At 39.2% G+C, this 20334-nt stretch overlaps 1 protein-coding gene across 5 annotated transcripts in view; it reads right to left on the minus strand.

The window, feature by feature from the left end:
• Trps1 (transcriptional repressor GATA binding 1) overlaps positions 1-19469 on the minus strand; it is a 236737-nt gene extending 217268 nt beyond the window's left edge. For 2 of the 5 annotated variants that reach the window (XM_069991291.1, XM_069991289.1), the window contains exon 1: positions 18985-19469. Coding sequence is in view for 1 of the 5 variants with exons in the window: in XM_069991290.1 (XP_069847391.1) it covers positions 18056-18065 (10 nt within the window). In the remaining 4 variants the exon portion in view is untranslated. Of the gene's footprint in view, positions 1-15748; positions 15783-17448; positions 17458-18055; positions 18075-18984 lie in introns of those variants that run through there. The other 3 variants (XM_069991290.1, XM_069991292.1, XM_069991294.1) reach the window with 3 other exon arrangements.
• Positions 19470-20334: the final 865 nt, after the last annotated feature.

Consider the following 20334-nt stretch of genomic DNA (forward strand, 5'->3'; position numbering starts at 1 on the left):
CCCTACTTATTAACCAGAATGTTCTCTTTAGTGGAACTCTTTACTGCCACATAACAGTGTACAGAATATAAGCAGACATTGCTTCTAACAAGCCAACTATCTCCTTCAAAGGATTTGTAAAGTTGCAGATAGATACAAGGTGACATCAGAAAAGGACGTTTGAAAAAATGCAATTAGCTAAGGTTCCTAGGAACCTTTGGAATGTTTTGTTTTTAAAGAACTAGTACATAGATACGAATGCTCCAAAAAATGAGCTGTCCTAGGAGCAAAGCAAGTCAGTAAGTAGATCTCTCCTTGATACCTGCTTAGTTCCGTGTTTCCTGTGGATATATGAATGGTCAATAATGACAAGATTGAAGCATTTTCCAGAGCTGTTTAATGTGTATGGGCTTAATAGAGTTCTATGTTTAATCAAAGAGACTTTCTATTTCTCCATTAAAAGAAATATGTTTAGTTAAAATAAAACTACATTGGCTGGGAAGGTGGCTCAGTGGTAGAATGCTTGCCTTGCATGCATGAGGCCCTGGGTTCGATTCCTCAGCACCACATAAGCAAAAAGAAAAAAGCCGGAAGTGGCACTGTGGCTCAAGTGGTAAAGCGCTAGCCTTGAGCTGAAGAGCTGAGGGACAGCGCCCAGGCCCAGAGTTCAGGCCCCAAGACCGGACCCCCCCCCCAAAAAAAAAAAAACTACATCGAGGGCAAAGATAGGGTCTTAAAACATACTTCAAAACTATTCTGGGCTTTAAAGATGAAATTATAAGTGAATAGTAAAAAGAAAAAAAATCTAACATGCAAAAGTCTTGGTCAATCTTGTTCTAGCAAGAAAAACCTGTCATGCAGCTATTATTCATTTTTCACCTTATCAACCACCTCTCAGGCAGACAAGGATGACTTAAAAAGCAAAGAAAAGTCCAATTATTTTCTCACTGTCCTACCTAAGCATCCCAAAGCAGACTTAGCTATGGTTCTACCCTTCTCCTAACAAACTGTATTCACCAGTACCCTTGTTTAACATCCAAAGGTCTAAAACAACCTTGCTACACATCAGCTTCCAGGCATTGGACCTACTCACAGGAATCTATCATCCTTATGGCAGTTCAAAAGCCATGGGCATCAAGCACCACAGCCTAATATTTGGGCTGAAAATCTGCTCAAACACATGGCACATAAAATGGCACATTTCTCATACATGACCTTAAAGCCAAAATTCAATGTCCTTAATATTTTAAGATGACATCCTTTATCATCTTACAGTTTTGAATGATCTATACTGACTTCAATACAGGGCCAGTGGAACACAACCATGCAGTCTGTATTTTCACATTTGTGTAGGTTCCAAATGTACTAGAGCTTCCTTGTGCTTCAGTTGTACTGACACTTCTTACTTTTAAGTGACACTCATCAATGAAAGGCAAGATTTAAAAGCATCCTGCAAAATACAACATGCTAAGTTCTAACTAGAGGTATTATACAAACCTGAAGCGGCATCTATTAATTATACAACACCATATAATCCTTTTCTTCTCTGAAACTTGACAAGCCAATTCCACAATTTTTGCAACACCAAAAAGTCCTCTTCTTTGCTGGCCAATGTGATTTTCTCCCATCTGCCCATTTAATGCAATGTGTTTAAGAAACTGCTGAACTCAAAGAATTTGTAAAGAGAACAAAAATTACTTGGGTATGACCTTGCTTTCCAAGTGGATCCTGGTACAACACGGTCATGTTAAAAATCTGAGTGGGAGACTCTAGAAGCAAGCAATCATATAGAGGTGAATATTTTCAGAAAGAAGGATAATCCTTGTTGTTAAAGCTGGAATAAACAATATTTCATATTCCCATATTCCCACACAAAAGTGGATTTGGGAATATTCTGGAATCAGTCAGCATTGTGTTGCAGAGGGAATCCAGTGTTCTACAGACAAAACTGGCAAACTGAGAACAGATCTAAAGGTTCCCAGTGCCAAGATAATGAAGAGAAACAAACTTATACATCAGTACAGATGGAGGTGGTAGGCCACACAAATACTGGAACTCAGAGCCAAGTTATGCCTGAAAGTGAAGGGAAGACTATGGAATAGTTACATCCAGATTTAAAACTGAATGCATAAAATCCTCAGAGTACAGGCATTAGGAGGAAAATCAAGGCAGACTAGAACAAGCAAGGCAAAGTTACAGTGTCCTGGAAGCTAAGCCAAGAAGCACTCAAGAGAATGGTTGGCAGCATCCTGCTCATCTGAGACACAATCAGATGGAAAGACCATTGATTTTGGCTTCCAAGAAGCCACTGGTGACTTCAAATACAGCAGTGGCAACCCAGGAGCCTTGGCAGATTTCACTTGATTGAGACCTGGAGATTTACATGAAATAATACTCAAAATCCAGGCATTGTGTAGTATCCTCTCCACTCTGAGTTTATTTTTACATTTGATAAGGATTATCTTTTATCTGAAATAAGAGACTAGATTCCGTATTTGACTTAGAAACATTCTTATTAATAAATAATCAAAGAGCAATATTTTGACTTATACTTAACAAGATGGAATACATCTGGAAATGAATTGTAAAAATCTCCTGGGATTTTTTTTACCCTTTCCCCGAAAAGTATCAAATGAGCAATATTCAATATTTACACCTAAAATTCAGCCCAGTGTTTAAATACTAACCTATTTCTTAATATCATTAGCCACGGATTGCCTACAAAACTATACTTGAACATTTCCTACCTTCCAAGACTACTCCATAAACAACCACAATTGGATTATAATCCATTTAACTACCCCCTGTAAAACATCTAGGATAGCCTTTGTTCCCAAGTCTGTGTCATGAGAACAAGTATAACATAGTTTAAAGAATGTGTAAGAAGAAGTTTACCAAAAGCAGCTGAATATATTAACATAGTTGTGATTCCAAGGAAGTGTAGGAAATTTAAGTACATTGTGAATTGTAAAAGAGTAAATCCCTTAATAATAAGAAAGAAAAAGTAAGATATAATTAAATCATCTTACTCACACCCTACTTGGATAGAACTTGTTTTAAAAGCTAGTGAAAAGTACTTTCTAATAAACGAAGTCCAGAGCAAGAGCCATTTAGTCTTATTTTCATCCATGATGCCAATGTTTCCAATCTCCTCAAGTACAAGAAGTAAGAGAGATGGCTGATATATAGAGGAAGAATCAACTAGAAAAATAAATTTAAAAGAACAAAGAGAAGCATACAGAAAGACTAAAATGAGGTAGGCATTCAGAGTACGGTACCAAATCCTGTGGTTATATTTGATATAACCATAGAAAACACTAAGCAGAACGTTAAATTATAGCTCAGAGTTGATGTGAACAGTAAAACCAACTGTAAAGAGACAACAGTCAGAAGAAGAGAAGATATATACCAACGAAAGCATCCAGATTTTGTTCATGTTGTATGCTCATTACAAGAGAAAGATTTGCTATGTAGGTTGACCAGCCTTCATAGTCAAAAACAGCTGCTCTGGTCATTTTAGAACCACATTTTAATCATTCCATACTTTAACTTCTGGTGTAACTGATAATTGCTAGCCTTATGGACATGATAATTTTCCATGAGCAAATGGCTTTATTTTAAAAGGAAGAGCTATCTACAAACTATTTCTAAAAACTTCACACCTTCGATAAACACTAAGGAAACAAAAATAAATAGACCAAAGTAGAGAAAAAGCAGGCTCTTGACCTCTGGTTAAAAGAAAAGAATCATACAAGTGTAGCATGGTAAGTTCTTCACTCTGCAAATGGGACAAAGTGAGTTCAGACAAAGACCTGGGACCCGCCTGCCTAACCTACTGCCAGGGCCTCACACCTCCTGATACTTCCTGAAGTTATTGCTACAACTGTCCCTTGAAGGACCCAGGAATGCCAAGTTCAACATCTTGCTAGATGAGATTCACTACAACACTTTAAAACCCAGAAGTGGAAAGGGAAGTAAACCACAGTTGCATCACCTTTAGATTTCATTTACGTTTCATTAGGTCTCCAAGTTGCCTTTTAGATAGTAATGATTTGCCACTAGGACTCAAATAAGAAGAAATAGGAATTTAAGTTTGGAACTACTCAGAAGAATAAGACAGGGGATTCTATTTTTCCAATGCAACAAAGTAAATGATGAAAATCAGATTAATTATAATCAGGAAAGAAGCATTAATTATATCCATGTTGTACAGCTGGAATCCTGACCCAAACTGGAAAAAGAAGAAATTGTAAAAGAAAAATAAAAGCATTGGATTTATATTTTACCATATTTCATTTTCAATATACTTGAAGCCAATATATGTCTTTTAAAAGTCAAAACTAAGAAAAACAAGGCATTTGTATTAAAGATATCATTTTTCCTGTGCCACTGGCTCACACCTGCAATGCTAGCTACTCAGGAGTCTCTCACCTGAGAATCACAGTTCAAAGCCAGCCGGGGAAAGAAAAATCCACTAGACTCTTATCTCCAAGTAACCATCAAAAGGCAGTAACCATCAAAAAGCAGGCAGTGGGAAAGCTCAAGTGGGAAAGCACCAGCCTTGAGCAAAAAGCTCAGGAACAGTGCCCAGGACTTTAATTCAAACCTCAGGACCAACACACACACACACACACACACACACACACACACACACACACACACACACACACACACACACACACACACACACACACACACACACACACACACACACACTTATGATTTTGATTTTTTTATTTCAGTACTGAGACATACATAAAATGTATAAAATGTCACAAATATTTCTCAATCATATTTGAAAACTAATTTCAAATTTAAGGCTGTCTATGGATTTTGAACCTGCCGAAGTGACAGACAGAATTTCAGCTTCCTGGAAGACAAAACGTCTTAAATTAAAATAGACTTTATTTTAAAAATTGGCCTCTGTGTAGATAAACACTGCCGTTATATTAAACTAAAGGGAAAAGAGAAACACAAACTAGTTTCTTATAATAAGAAAATGATTTTTCAGTACTAAATTTTATGTACCAGGGAATCCAAAGTGGTTTATATCACCAAGATGTTTAAGAACATTGAACTCACATTTTCTGCAGAAACTCTAACTTTTTGTGATAAATTTTACATGAAATAATTGATACCCATATCTTCATAAGACTGTGATAATGAAACATGTCAAATGACTCATTATATCATCAATTTCTCACTACATGGGAACAAACGACATTTTAAATCTATCGTATCTATCTGCAAAGGAAAAAGTAAAAATAGATCTTAAATAATAAACAATTTGCTCAACAAACATCAAAGTTGTCTAGTATTTTACTTATAATTAAGAAGATGATCAGACCTTACAGTTCTTTATCCAGCTAAAGAAGAGGAGATGGTTGTGCTAGAATAGATAGGAACTCTAGCTTTTCAACTCACTCAAAATAAAATATGCCACTATGGTTGTTCTAAATACACCTGTGTTCACGAAACACAAAGAAAGTTATAAACCCAAATTTGTATGGCAGATTTTAGAATGACCAAACGAAGAGTGTCCAGCCATTGAAAAAAGAAATGTTTCTCCTTGCCTGGGGTCTACTTCTTTCTAACAAGGCTATTAAAAGTATCTCAAGCCTAGATTCCCATTTTTGTCCTTTGACAAGGAGAATATTGTACATTCATGCATGTCTGCCGAATGCATATCAGCAAAAAAGATGAAGGACTGCTTTTAAAAGGAAATCATAGAATTAAGAGATATTTCACAGAGGTCATAGCATTCACCATACATTCAATGAGGTGATGTAATTTATTCTCTTATGTATTTCCCTTCTACATGGTCTTCTTAATGTAACTCACTGGGGGAAGAAAATATGCACATTCTGTTTGTATCAGAAAGTTAGCTATTATCTCACTCAGAATCCTGTATCAAAACAAAGCTGACCAACTAGAATGCTGCTCTCCCAAATTAGCCCTCATTTTCTTTTATATTAGAAAAAGGGTGAAAGGAATCATTGAATTTTATAGTCTTCATCTGATTAAACCTGAAACAGTTGTTGTTAAAAAAAATTTAAAAACCTAAAAAAAATTGTCCAAATGGATAAATTTTTAAAAATCATACTTATACTTTCAAAATAACACACTAAACTTGATTTGAAATCAGGACAGTTTCCTAACTCCATAACTGTAGGGATTTCATCGGATCAAAAGTTTTGGCAAAATATCTGCCTGACATCACAGGGGATAAAGCAGAGGGTAACTGGTTGAAGTATTCGCATTTCTACCAGTGGAGACACCAAACTGCTGTCAAACACTCAGGAATACAGCCTGCCCCTTTCTCTCATTCTCTCTCTCTCTCTCTCTCTCTCTCTCTCTCTCTCTCTCTCTCTCTCTCTCTCTCTCTCTCTCTCTCTCTCTCTCTCACTCTCTCTCCTCTTCTCTTCAGAGAACTGCCTGAGCAGTTGTTATGACATTAAGTTTACAATTTAGTGTCTTCATCTTTAGGGGCTAATGTGTTTATATTTGAAATGAAAACAGGTTGTTCGTCTTCTTTCGGATATATAAGCAAAGCTGTTACTTCTTTATGATAGCAACCTTATTTGTTATACATAATTATAATTTAAGGATATCGATTGTCTTTGGTTCTTCAGACCAAAAACAAAAACAACAAAAAAAACAGAGAAATTCTCCTTTGTACTATAACATTTTCTCTTTAAAAATACATCCCATGAAATGCATTTCCGCCTTGACAGTAATTTATATTTTCTTACAAACCAAACATAACTGTACACATAAAATACACAAAATCTAGATAAGAAACTAAACAGTCTTATACCACCATTCATATTTTTGAGCTAAGAATAATAAAGCATGATTTTCCCAAACCACTTTTTTTGAAGTAAAAATACAAGTGTATAAATGACATATGAAATGATTTCCTGTAATGACCCCTTAAAAATGACCCAAACACCCATAAGGACGTCAAGCATCTGGATGCTTAATGCATCAGAAAAGTTTTTTTTAAAGAGTACAGAAAAATGTTAAGAAAAGAATACAAGATAAATGCAAAAGCAATTTGTATGTTATGGAAAATAACACGGGTTCTGTAATAAGAACACTCCAGAAAGGAGAAGTATTTCCTTTTTTCTCAAAAGCTTTTTTTTTAAAAAAAAAAAAAACATAAAAAAGCTAAGTGTTTCAAAATCAATGGACTTCAAGCAATCCAAGAAAATTTGGAAAACATTTCCCTAACAAAAATAATAATAATAACCCAGGACGTAGAATGTCAATTTGGAAATGGTGGCAGCAATCGTTTGTTGAAAACAAAAAATCAAAACCTTTTTAAAGACAAAAATTCAAGTTAGCATCTCAGTGATTAACTCTGCTAGTGCTTAGCCAAGAACAACTTTCGGCACTTAAAACATAAAACTGTCAGTTTCCTCTGCTTGGAGACAAAACATACACAAAGCAAACATTCGCTGCTATATTTTCCTAGACATGAAAGATAGAACTAACTTTCATAAAAGGTGATTGCTCTGAATATTTCTACCTATTAGGATAGTCATAGTCATGCCCCTTGTCCTAAAATCCGGTTTGCACATTCAAAGCAGTAGCACTCTCCCTAAAAGATAACCACTATTCTAGTTTCTATTACTCCCTATACCTCAATGGTAATATAAACATTTGCTAAACTATACTAGTTCAACACACAAACATGTTTAAGCAGTCTGTGCTGATGTTATTGAACATAGCTATCATAAAATTCTTTATTAAAGACCTCAAAGCATTGATAACATGGCATTCTGCTTCTTGCAAAACTAAAACACAGACATGGGAGAATGTTCAAAGTAGTCTTCCTCAAAACAAGACAACAGCCAGTCAAAGCACCATCCATGACTGAATGGTCCAATTCACATTTATAAACTTGGAATACAGAGCTGTGTAGAAGCACTAAGAAACTAAAACTGCCTTAATGTTTGTGCCAGAAATATGTCACAGTTGGTGCTTATAATTATTCCCAAATTATACCACAACTTTATTTAATTTCGTCTAGCGCAGCTCCTCATGGAAATGAAGTGGCAAAGACCTGCTCAAGAGCAAACAATCAAATCAAACTATTATTTTACTATGCATAAATTTCTTCCCTTTCTTACACCGCAACCCCCAAAATATAAATAATATAAAGAAATGTAGGTAAAAATCCTATGCTGACTTGTGATTCTACTAAAAGGGTAAATCCTCAGTCCTCCAGACAATGAAATATTAGAACTCAAACAATGAGAAAAGGCAGAAAGAGAAATATGAAAATAAAGCAAGGCAGATAATCTAGAGGAAGCATGCTTGGTCTCAGGATAATTTCCTATGGCCTCCTAAAATCAACTGCATCACACAGCCCAGAATCTCGGCTTACCCTGCTGAAAAACACCCAGAGGATTTTCAGAAAACAAAAACTCTGGTTGTGCTTCCAAAGGCCAAATTAAATGAGAGGACCTTCCACTCCTGAAGGAAAACTGCACAGTAGCACACCAGAAGCTACTTAGTACTTTCTGTAATGCAAAGTTGGAGTCATTAGTGTAACCTCGGTGGGGTTTATCTAAAATTCCCAGGGACCACAGGCAGAGGTCAATGTTTTCTATGGCAAAACACGAAAATAAACAAAGCCAAATTTTTGCAGCAGTATTCTTTATGCGATCATGAATTGCAGAGTACCCTACGCCCCGTTCGGCTCCTACATATGCACATATATGTACATATATATTTTAAAGCAACTGGAAACGTGGAAAATGAAAAGGAGGAAACTCTGCCTATGCAAATATCTCCATTTCTAATCATCTTAAAGCTTTTACCATTGTCAGTGCCCATAATAAGTTATTGAGGGAGAAGAGCATAGATACACGTAATACAATGTGAACTATGAGATATTTCAATCATTTCCAGAATAAGATATGCGTGATATATGTACATAGATGTGAATAAATTTGTAACCTTAATGGGCTGTCTGCCAGAGTGAATGTTTGAGATCATGTACTTAGACTTGTACATAAAATGTGTATGTATGATTTTTGCTAATAATATTTTCTTACTAATAATGTCCTACTTTTAATTCATCAAAATATAAAGAATAGTAAGATGCACTGCAAATATTTTAAGGCAAACTTTCAACAGCATAAACTGTCTTAAAAATGAGAAAAGACCCAACAGTCATGGTATGAACAGTGAATTTTTATACCAATTTGCCACATCTTATCCTCCAAAATGTAATTCTAACAAAAAAGATGAAACAGCTCTTACTATTTTATTAAAAATTATAGAAAACAATATATCATACTACTCATTTGTTGTGTTTAATTGTTTACTTTGTACCTCAATTATTTCTAAAATTTCACCAGGTCTAACAATGAAGGGTATGTGCCCAATGACAAATATAACCATTTCTGGGCTTTACTTATACTTTGTCTGTTCATTAGCATAACACTTTAGTAACGATACATAGAAAACCTAATTCTTAAAACATCTCAAAAGTACAAAAAAAATCAATAAGAAACTGATAATCCCTCAATAATGAGACCAATATGTATTGAGAAAATATAAAGACTTTTTTATTAAAATCAACATATACATGACCAGCTTTAACTTTAAAAAAAAAAAAAACACGTATCTTTTGTAAGTAAAGTGAGCTGGAGTTTCTTTGAAAAAAAATTATAGTTTCCAAAAGTAAAATAAAAACAAATACCAATGTCTTCTGGAAACTTTTTTACATGTCCAGCATTGCTTTATGATATTGAGGGGCAAATGGGCTGAGGTATTTATAGCTACATCTTGCAGAATTAAAGATGATGTGTGGGTAATGACATCATATAGTGGGCACAAGTAAAATTTGATTTTTAATTTGTTTTGCCAATCTCACTCTGATTTCAAATCTTAGTTATTAAGTTTCAAGTAGATGTTGGATTAGGTAATAAAAACGAACATGAAAAAACAATGTAATGGCAAAAATGTGTGAAATTAATCTGTGAAAATTCTACATATTGCCGATTATGGGGAAAGAATCTATATGAACAAGGATATAATATATGCATATACATGCAGGCACTCAGCTATGATGAAGACACAAATGCATAGCCAGGAGAGAGAAATGGCTCAACTTAGATTAATAAGACTGCATGCATATGAAGTACATCGTGTAACAGAGAAATTAAATACCACAAACAAACTTCTGCAACACGTTTACATGACTTGTAGACATATCTGAGTCCCTACATAAATACTTGAAGAAAATGAAATACTGACCTACATGAATTTAAGCAAAGCCTTATACAGAATCCAATCAAGAAACACATGTTATGTTTGCTATATTATACCCCTTCATTGATTTTTCTAAGTATAAACAGCTCTAAGGAAAAACCTTTATAGTCTTTCTTTCCACATGTAAGATATTTTCAATATTTAAACAGCAATTATGATGTTAGCTTCAATTCTATACTGTGTTGACTCTTGGTTATTATACTATTCAATATGTTAATATGATAATATTAAAACTAAGGACAAGCATATAGACAATATAAATGCTGATTCTTGTTTATAATACTATATCACTGTCATGAATAGAAAGTAATTAACAGATAAAGCAATTATTAACACAAATAAGAGAACCACACTCCTCTGGAAAAAGAAAAAGAAAATAAACTGTGCAACCTGTGTATTTTCTTCGAACCCTACCTACTACGCAAGGCTTAAAGAGCAGACAATGAATCATTTGTTTATCCAAGTGTTGAATACATGGACTATATGTTAACTTCTAACTTACTTAAAAGTATTTGGAATATTTTCCAGAGAGTATTTTGACTGTGTCAATTACCTAGATACCAAAGTTGTTGTATTGTGTTCCTTGACGAAATAGGACACAGAGTAACTCTCAAAACCAGTATTACAAGCCGGGCAAACAGCATCACATTGGGTGAGGCACAAAATCCATCACCCTAGGGAAAAAATGCATGGGATCACAGTACAGAGTCTTTACATGTTCTATACTATTTCTGCATAACGTTTTGAGCTGATAGAATTGTAAACTACAATGTGCCAACCCATAAAACAATCTGTTCAGAAACAGTACAGCCGCTCACTGCACTTCTCCACAGAAATGGGACCGTTTAAGAAAACAAGACAAAACCAAGAACAAATGATCTTAAAATACATTGAAAGAGGCTATTTTGATTTATAGGTACTATTTTTCTTATTTTTTAAATTTCTTTGTAAGTTTAAAGTACATCTGAGTATTAGGATAATGACAGATTCATGGGGTTTAACCACCATCATCATTTCAAACTTCTACTACAAAGCTGGCCGTCATTTAGCTCCCTAAAAGAATCATATTAAAAGCAGAGCTCACAGTTTAGTATATTCATGTCCACCATCACAGTATATCAAAGTAGTATCACATACATTCCGTCCAAGAAACACACCTATCAAAGCATGAACACATAGCCACAAACTAACCATAGCTCAGCTGTATCATGGATATTTCAAGCTTCTGTAGGCATTTATACTCCTCTCACATTTTAGCTATTCTCCTAGTAACTACTGAAAAATATTATAGAAAGACGTTACCTTTGTTCAAACAATACTGCTGTTCATTATATAACAGATACTGCCAACCATAATCTCTCACAGGAACCAAGATACTAGTGGATTCTTGGAGCAGAGGTGGTGTGGAATGGTTTGAAGCAAAACCGAAACATATTGTTTAAGTAAACCTTAAGGGGAGGGGATCATATGCGCAATTGATGGATTTTTTTTTGTATCATCTTCCACAAAGCCTCTCTCCACCCCTCCTCTCCACACAACAGTAAACAAACTGCTGATATTAAAGAAATGCAGAATTAAACACCTCCCTCTTTTGCTTCTTTCCTTCTTGCTAAATATTATTATTCACCCCAGAGTTTTGAAGTAACTGAGGGTTATTTAACATTCACAATTTTTTAAAAAAAATATGTAAGGACAGACATGCATACTCCTAACTAGAAACGTACACTGGAAAACTTTGTAAAAAAATAATAAAAGAATAAACAAGATTTACTTTAAAAAAAAAACTTGCATTATACGGGTGTGAAAAACATATAGCTCAAGTTCTTTGAGGGTTTTTTCTGACAAATACTTAAGGAAAGGAATAGTTAGCAAAGAAAGAATTGAGCTAAAGCCCATAACTCTCACATGAAAAGCTGAGAAACACATAAAATAAATCAAATCTGTCAAACCTAAGCACACATAACGCGTCAAAGGCCTGGAATATGCACAGTGCTTTTTACAATTATAAATGCCGTAAAGATGCTATTCTTCCTTGGTGTGATATCTAATTTTCAACATGTCTTATTTCTTCAATGCTCGCTGGGTAAAGAAGGAAAAAACAATCTTCACAGGAACAAACCTGGGATTAAAAGCAAAGTCTGGGATATGTAATTGTAAGATTTAAATCTCAGCAAGGACTTACATAGAAACTGTAGATGCTCAATAGTAAAGGACCTCATTTCTGGGTAGAGGATCTTTCCCCAGGGAAAGAAAAACTCGTACTTTTTTTTATATACCCCCAGAAAAAAAAAATTTCTACTTGTCAATTTCCAGAGTTAACCCCTATCAATCAACAACATCAAAAAGTCTTCTGACTACAAAATGTCTGATTTGCCTGTACAAGGTCAGTAAGAGAAAAAAAGAAACACTTATTTTAAAAAGGGAAAATAAAAAAGAAAGGGAAAGGGAAAACATTATGCAATAAGTTTAACATTATCATCTAAAATCCTAAGAGGCGGGATTGGGAATCTTCCAAATAGAAAAGACTGGACCCTTAAACAAATGCTTTCGATTTGTGTGTGTGTGTGTGTGTATATATATATATATATATATATACACACACATATATATGTATGTAAAGTTTCATGTATTTTCCTTCCTCTGCACATAAAAGTGATTAATGTCAGAATTAAACTTCCACATTTCTTGCTAACAGGTGTGGCATTCTTTATATAAACATATTCTCTGACCTGTCACCATTGATAACCTTAGCTAATTAATCTCACTTGAAACACAGGTAATTTTTTTTTCGCAAATAAGAAAGAAGTAAGTCATGGCAAATGTCCACCTCTACCCACCCCACCCCCACCCCCAGCAACACACACACACCCAAATGCAAAAACTGTTTAAGTTAAGGTAACCTGAATTGCACCAGCCATCACAAAGAGCAATTGGAGAAATCCAGCAGTGCTCAGCAGGAAAGATTTTTAATAACAGACTGAAAAACAAGAATAAAAATAACTGTATCAACAGAGCCTTTCTTCCTTAGGCCACAAGCCCGTTCTTACTTGAACTTTTTTTTTCTTTTTCTAAAAAAAAAAAAAAAATGGCATTTTGGCCACTAAAACCAATCCAGAACATTATTAAAAGTTAAAAGCTACCAATTACTCCTGTCTGTTCTTTTAAAGCAAAGTTTGGCATTACGTCAGTTGGTTTAAAGAAAACAAGAAAGAGAGAAAGAGTAGGGAGAGAAAGTTTCCTACTTGTATAAACTGAACCACCAGGGAAGGTGTCTAGCCACTTGTAAAGTATTTACTGTGGGTTTTTAAAGAGCTAGAAACATTTTAAAAATTAAAGTTTTTTATTATTAATTTTAACAAAGCATACTTAAGAATGACAAGACTTCGTTTGTATTTCAATTATAGCTTCAAATCAGAAAATGATTCCCAACAAGGCCTTCAATTTGAACTGCATAGATAATTTCATCTTTGTTTTTGCTACATGGATTTGTGCTCTTAGAAGCAACACAAAACAGTGGGAGAACAAAAACTGGACATTGCAACTCTACCAGATGCTACTGTTGTGGTCCCTACTCAGGCTTCTTCAGACAACCAATTCTTATCAATCAGAATAATCTGTACCCAGATTCATCTGCAAATTCAAAGTGACTCCTTAAGCCCAGAGATCTCTTCCTAACCTAAAGCAAGTTCTGTATTATTATCAGAGAACCAAGCGAAAGACCTACAATTGTCAGTTCTCAGGGATCTAAGAGCCACTGAGTACTATGATAACTCAAAAGGTAACCATAATCGAAACATAAAAGGCATTATTATGGAGGTCAGGGGTAATAGAATATTTTAGGCAAATAAACAAATGGCTTTGGACTACCTTATATTCCAGCATACATTTTCAAAAGTATCTATTCTCTGTACAGCAATATCTGCTACTGAACAGTAGTATAAAACAATACTTAGTACATTAGCGTGTTTAATCCACTGTTTAAAGCTTCCAGGAGACCAATGACACTTATTTTTTTTTTAACTGGCCACTTTTTTTGAAACATAAATAATTATAAAGTACATTACTCTTTCCTACATATATCCATTACAAGCACCCTTAAATAATTACATTTCTACTTGGCACAGGCTAGACGAGGGTCTTCAGACTCTATCTCATAACCGTAACCACCGTAGTAACAAAGAACTCGCTTCTTCTTCCATGAAAGCATAACACAACTGCAGTTATCCCATCAAATTGGAGAGAAGTCTACATATGCTGACATTAATTTCCTTAAATTTCAATCAAGAGTAAACCAGGCGCATAAATAAGTACACAACACTCAGCATCAGTTATCAGTGGAAGTAGTGTCATAACTAGCAAAAGAAGAAGGAAAAGAAACCTGTTACCTGAGCGCTTGACCAAAAAGATGAACAACACAAGACAAACCCATAACACTTGCCTGTTTTTATCAAACTGATTGAAACCTGTGTGCTGCAATATTTGGGAGAGAACTGTCTGAGTTTATGGTTTTCCATGCCTGCCAAAAACAGATGCAGACTGCCACACTAGCTGTCCTGCGGAAACTAAATTAAGCAAAGGCAAATACCAAGTGGAAAGTTGTCAGTCTGTTGAATGAATAGCTTCGTTTTACACACCAGAGGATATCTTCATAAGAATATGTTTTAATGTGAGCCACTCGTTTTATTTTAAGTGCATCACTTACTGCAAAAATAATAATTTCCCCTTTAAATCTATTATAGACACCTGCCTCCAACTTTCAAAAGTCTGTTTAGTTTCACCCACAGTAGCAACACAGTGGTATACTACATTGCTTGCTATCAAAAGCAGTACTGAAGTCAGAAAATAATAAATTTTAAAATGCATGTTACTATGAAAAATGGTTAGAGGCCTGTTGTCAATATTTAGCCCAATTTCACATTCAAATAGTTAGAATTCAAAACTAAAAATTAAAAAACTGCTGCAAGTCTTTTTAAAACTTGTGGCCAGATTTATTAAAACTTAACACCATTTAGCTTCTTAATAGAAAATGCATATACACATATACCCTTCTGATAATAACAACGGCAATAATAATAATAATAATAATAATAATAACAAAACATCACTGGGATACTAGGATCTTAAAAGCAGTTTCCCCACAGACGCACTCACTCTGCTCTTGTGGAGGTTTTCCTATGAATGGTGATTTCCTAGTTTGTCTGAGAGAGACCTACACTGTAGAAACTAGGGGTGGGGGAGAAGAACGCACAAGTAGTACAGAACTTAAATGAAAATGCAAAAACAATGCCGAAGATCCAGTAGGGACATATGGAAACTCGCTTGTAAACAGCACACTGATTTGATCTTGAACGGTTTTCTAACCAAGCACATAAAACGTTTCATAAAATCGCCTAAAATATTAAGCCGTCAAAAAAACTAAGCTGGAAATTCAACTCAGACTTCTCAGTTACTAAGACAATGTCCTCCTTAACGTTAATGTTACCTCTAAGGGACAAAGGACACAATCTAAACAGCACAGAACACCAACAGCACCTAACATCCAGAGGAGTGACACTGTGTGAAGCACTGGCGATATCTCACTATTTATTTGGAGACTGTCAGACTTAGTTATTATGTGTGTACAAGTATTCCACACACACATACATCCTAACATCCAACAGATCTATCAGGAAGCCCTAAACATCTGCTCACTGAAGGTAAACCATCCTGAGCCAACAGAGCAAGGAGGGAGCTTCAGAACGCCTTCTATTTAGAGAAATCGAGTCAGAGGCTGGCAATACAACTCCACTTCCTCTTCAGAGGCTTTATTTTCACATTATTACTCTCCAGAAACAAGCATCGAACACTAGCATGTCCGTAACCCTGCCTACTTCACAAACTGGGTTTTTGTTGTTGTTTTTGTTAATTCAAGGGTATAGCTTTAAAAAGGAAGTTATGAAATCTAAGAAGAGATAAACCTTAACTTGTTAAGAGTCAGCCTGCCATTAATAAACTTTCACTTAAAGGTAGGAGAAAAAAAAAATTCCTGAGAATGTTAGTATCATTTCCAGACTGTCCTGTCAGCATCAAACTTACAGGAAACACTTCATCTTCCCATACAAACCCTGCATTTATTCACAACTCTGGCATATTTGAGGAAGGGGGGTGGTGAATAAGAGTCTGTAGGATTGTTTCAGATCTTCGGCTTTTTTTTTTTTTTACATGAACAAGTAGAAAAACTGAGAAAAATCTCCAAAAGAACAGCATGTAAGAAACTTCCCAACACTGAGATCTGAAACTTTCATTCTCATTTTGTCCACGTCAAGGACTGGCTCTGTCTGCATTACTTTCCTTACTGTCCCTTGCATTTTCAACTCCGGCACCCTATTCTAAATGACTAACTTTCCCCTAAAACCAGCAGGAAAGAACCACCATATTTGTAAGATTTTGCTTCAGAACTGTATGACTCTGAAGGCCCTTATTTAATTTTTTTTTTGCATTGAACAATCAAATTTTAGCCAACAAGCAGGCCTGGAATAATTATGTCTTTGTAACTTTGTCTCAGGCCTTATCTGCATTTTGCCTTGTATTTAGGATCACTCCCCGGCCTGTTCACCTGGTGGGTTTACAAAAGTTCAAGGATTCTACAAAAGTTCAATGAAGAGGCCTAACTGGTCTCCAGTTTAACTTCTCCGCTAAGAATCTCACTTCACTTACCTTGCTTACAAGTAAGTCTAGCCGTGATTTTTTTTCCCCAAAGTAGGATAAGGATGACTATCCTGATCACAGTTTTGATTCATCATTATGAGCCATCATTCTTACTCAAAAAAAAGAAAAGAAAAACTTTCACAAGTATCGATTCTGAGGCCTGAGAAGATATGGGGAAGTAAAGTAGGTCCTAAAATTTTAATAAGTCCAAGTCTGGGTCTGAAAGCCCACCAACTCCTTCTGGCCCTCTAACTTAAATTACTTTAGAGTCCCAGGGCCATAAAACAGTTACTGACTTCCCTGGGAGAGGGGAAACACCACCGTGTCAGACAGGTAGTAACAAAACAGCTTTCCCAGACACACACACACACACACACACACACACACACACACACACACACACACACACACACACACACACACACACACACACACACACACACAGAGCTTTTACACTTCAAACAGCTCCCACCTCTGCCTCACCCTCAAAATTACCCCTGGGGTCCTAGGAGCCCGGAGTGATTCGGAGGGGCAGCATAGTGTTTGGCCCTCTGCAAGATGCGTCTCAGACGCTACAGCCCCAACAGGAACCAGACAGCAGCAGGCAGCGCGAGCCGTCCGCTGGCTGTCCCGCCGCTGTCAGGCATTTAATCACTGGCCACGGTGCCCTGACCCGCGGGGACACATGGCGCATCCACCGCACCGCAAAGGAAGTCTGGCCCCTCGCTCAGCCCCGACGGAAGTGCCCTGGCTACAAGGCCCTGCCACATGGCAAGGACAGGGGACAGACACCCCCCCTCCCTCCTCTGTGCCAGGCTGTCCGGAGAGGGGCTCGGAGGCCGGCCTGGAGGGCGGGCGGACGAGCCGATGGGAAACTCTCCTCCTCCAGCCCCAGCTGGGCCCTACACACAGAGAGAGAAATAAAAGTTTGCTGCCTGGCTTTGCAAACTTCTCGCAGAGCCTAAGCCAGTCGTGCGCCACACACACACACACACACACACACACACACACACACACACACACACACACACACACTGGGAGAGGGCACACCAAAGCCCCTCTCGGAGGTCTGACCCTCCCTTCCCAAGTTCGCCCAACTTACTACTCAGCATGCCGGTGCCCGGTCTGCTCCCCGCGTGTCAGGAGCCGCCCCCCCCACACCCACCCTCTCTCTCCCCAGAAAACTTGCAGCAGGGCCGGCGGCGGCGGCCCCACGGGTCCCACCACCTCCTCCTCCCCGCCGGCGCCCGGTAGGAGAGAATTAAAAATCAGCCCGAGCGGGCCGGCCATGGGGGGGGGGGAGGGAAGTGGGGCGGCGAGAGGGGGGGGGAGGGGGCACCGGCCTGAAACTTCTTTTTTTGGCAAATGGGGATTTGTTTTTCCTCCTCCCCGGCGGCTGAACTTGACCCTCCTGACTCCCGGGGCTACTGCAGTTTGAAGTCGCGGGGTTTCCAAGGCTCCGATGCCGGAGACACCCTCCCCACCCCCCCCCTCCCCACCACCACCACCACCACCAAAAAAGGAGGGGATGGAAGGGGGGGAAGGGGAGCAGAAGAGAAGAAAGAAATGAAGAAATCACACGCGCAAAAAGAAAAGCGAGAAAGAGAGAGAGAAAGAAAATGCATGTGAAACCCGAGAAGCCTGTGCTGGGCGCTCTCTCTCTCTCTCTCTCTCTCTCTCTCTCTCTCTCTCTCTCTCTCTCTCTCTCTCTCTCTCTCTCTCTCTCTCTCTCTCTCGGCTTTTGCTTTTTTTTTCTTTCTCAAAGAAAGTCACTTTTAATTCCCAGGGCTCCCCGCCTCACGATCGCCCACATTTTGCACACACACACACGCACACACACGCACACGCACACGCGCGCGCGCGCGCGGACGCAGCACTCGCGGCGCCCCCCGGGCCGGGACCGAAGAAGCCCGCGCGACCCCGGGCTCCCCCCACACACACACACCTCACCCCCGCCCCCAGCACACACCTCTTCCCAAGACCCCCGGGCCCAGCTCCCCGCCCCCCAGCCCGCCCGATCTCCCTCCTTACCTGTTGATTAATCGTCAAAAACACCCTCGGCAGCCCGAAAGATGGTGGCGCGGCGGCCAGAGCCATGAACCGTCTTCTGTTGTTTGCAGAGTTGATCTTGGATTATTGGGGGGCGGGGGGGGAGAGAGAAAGATCTTTCCAGCCTCCCCCCCTTTCCCTGCCCTTCCCCTCCCCTGATAGGAAAAAGAGAGCGAGAGAGGGAAAGAGAGAAAGAGAAAGGAAATAGAGCGAGGATGTGCCCGGTGCCGGGTGGAAGAGGGGAGGGGAGGAGGGGGGGCGGTGTTGTTTTTTGTTTAAAAAAAAAATAGGAAGGCGAGAGAGAGTGAGAGAGGACGGGAGGGAGGGAGGGAGCGAGGGAGCGATCCGGGGGACTGCGGGGTCTGGAGGAAGCAGCAGCCGGTGGAGAGCAGGCTGCAGACGGCCGTGAGATCGGGTCTTTATCAGAAATGTTATCGCTTGTCAGGACCTCCGTCTCCGCGCATTACGTCAGTTTCAAGACACCAACACTATTAATATCAAAGGAGCCTTCGCGGAGGAAAGCGCCACCCCAGACCCAGCTCCCTTAAAGAGACAGCGCGCGTCCCTGCGCCGCCGCCGCCGCCGCCCCGCCCGGCTCCCCGCGCCCGCCGCCCGCCCGCCCGCACGCACGCACGCCCGCACGCCCGCCCGCCTGCCCGCCCGCGGGACCCACCCGCCGGCCCGCCGCGCGAGAACTTCGCCGAGTCCCAGCGCCCGCGAATGAGCGCGGCGCGGTGCACCGACCCCGCTACCTTCCCGCCCCGCCTCCCCCCTCCCCCATCACCACTACCCACAGCCCCCTCCCCCTTCAGTCACACTGCACACACACGCGCGCGCGCGCACACACACACACACACACACACGCACACGTGTGAACGTGCGGGCTGCAAAACGAGGGAAATTGGAACGCTTCGGTGGGGGCGGGGGGAGAAGGACGATCGTAAAGATCCAGACTTACCTTGGACCTGAGAGTTGGGGAGCTCTAAGGGGGAGGGGACGGAGGGGGACAGCCAGTCCCTGATGGCCCAAGCGAGGTTCTCCCAAAACTCAGAGATGCTGTCCTGAGCGATCCAGAGAACTCTTATGTCAAGAAAAAAAAAGTGTTTTCTTTTCTTCTTTTATTTTATTTTTCTTTTTACCTATCCCTCTCAATTAAAGGACGCAAGATAGTCTGATCTCTGGATGCTTGCGTGCGTCCCCCCCCCCCCCCGGCTCCCCCTTCTCCCCGCCCTCTGCCCGGAGCCCAGAGTCCTAGGATACTTCGTGGCTGCTGGTGGTGGTCCGGATTCCCCCCCATGCTTTGGATGATAAGAGAGAGCCAGCCCCAGGAGA

The sequence above is a fragment of the Dipodomys merriami genome, unplaced genomic scaffold (assembly GCF_024711535.1).
Source record: "Dipodomys merriami isolate MVZ:Mamm:240054 unplaced genomic scaffold, mDipMer1.0.p SCAF_4, whole genome shotgun sequence".
Classification (NCBI taxonomy): domain Eukaryota; kingdom Metazoa; phylum Chordata; class Mammalia; order Rodentia; family Heteromyidae; genus Dipodomys; species Dipodomys merriami.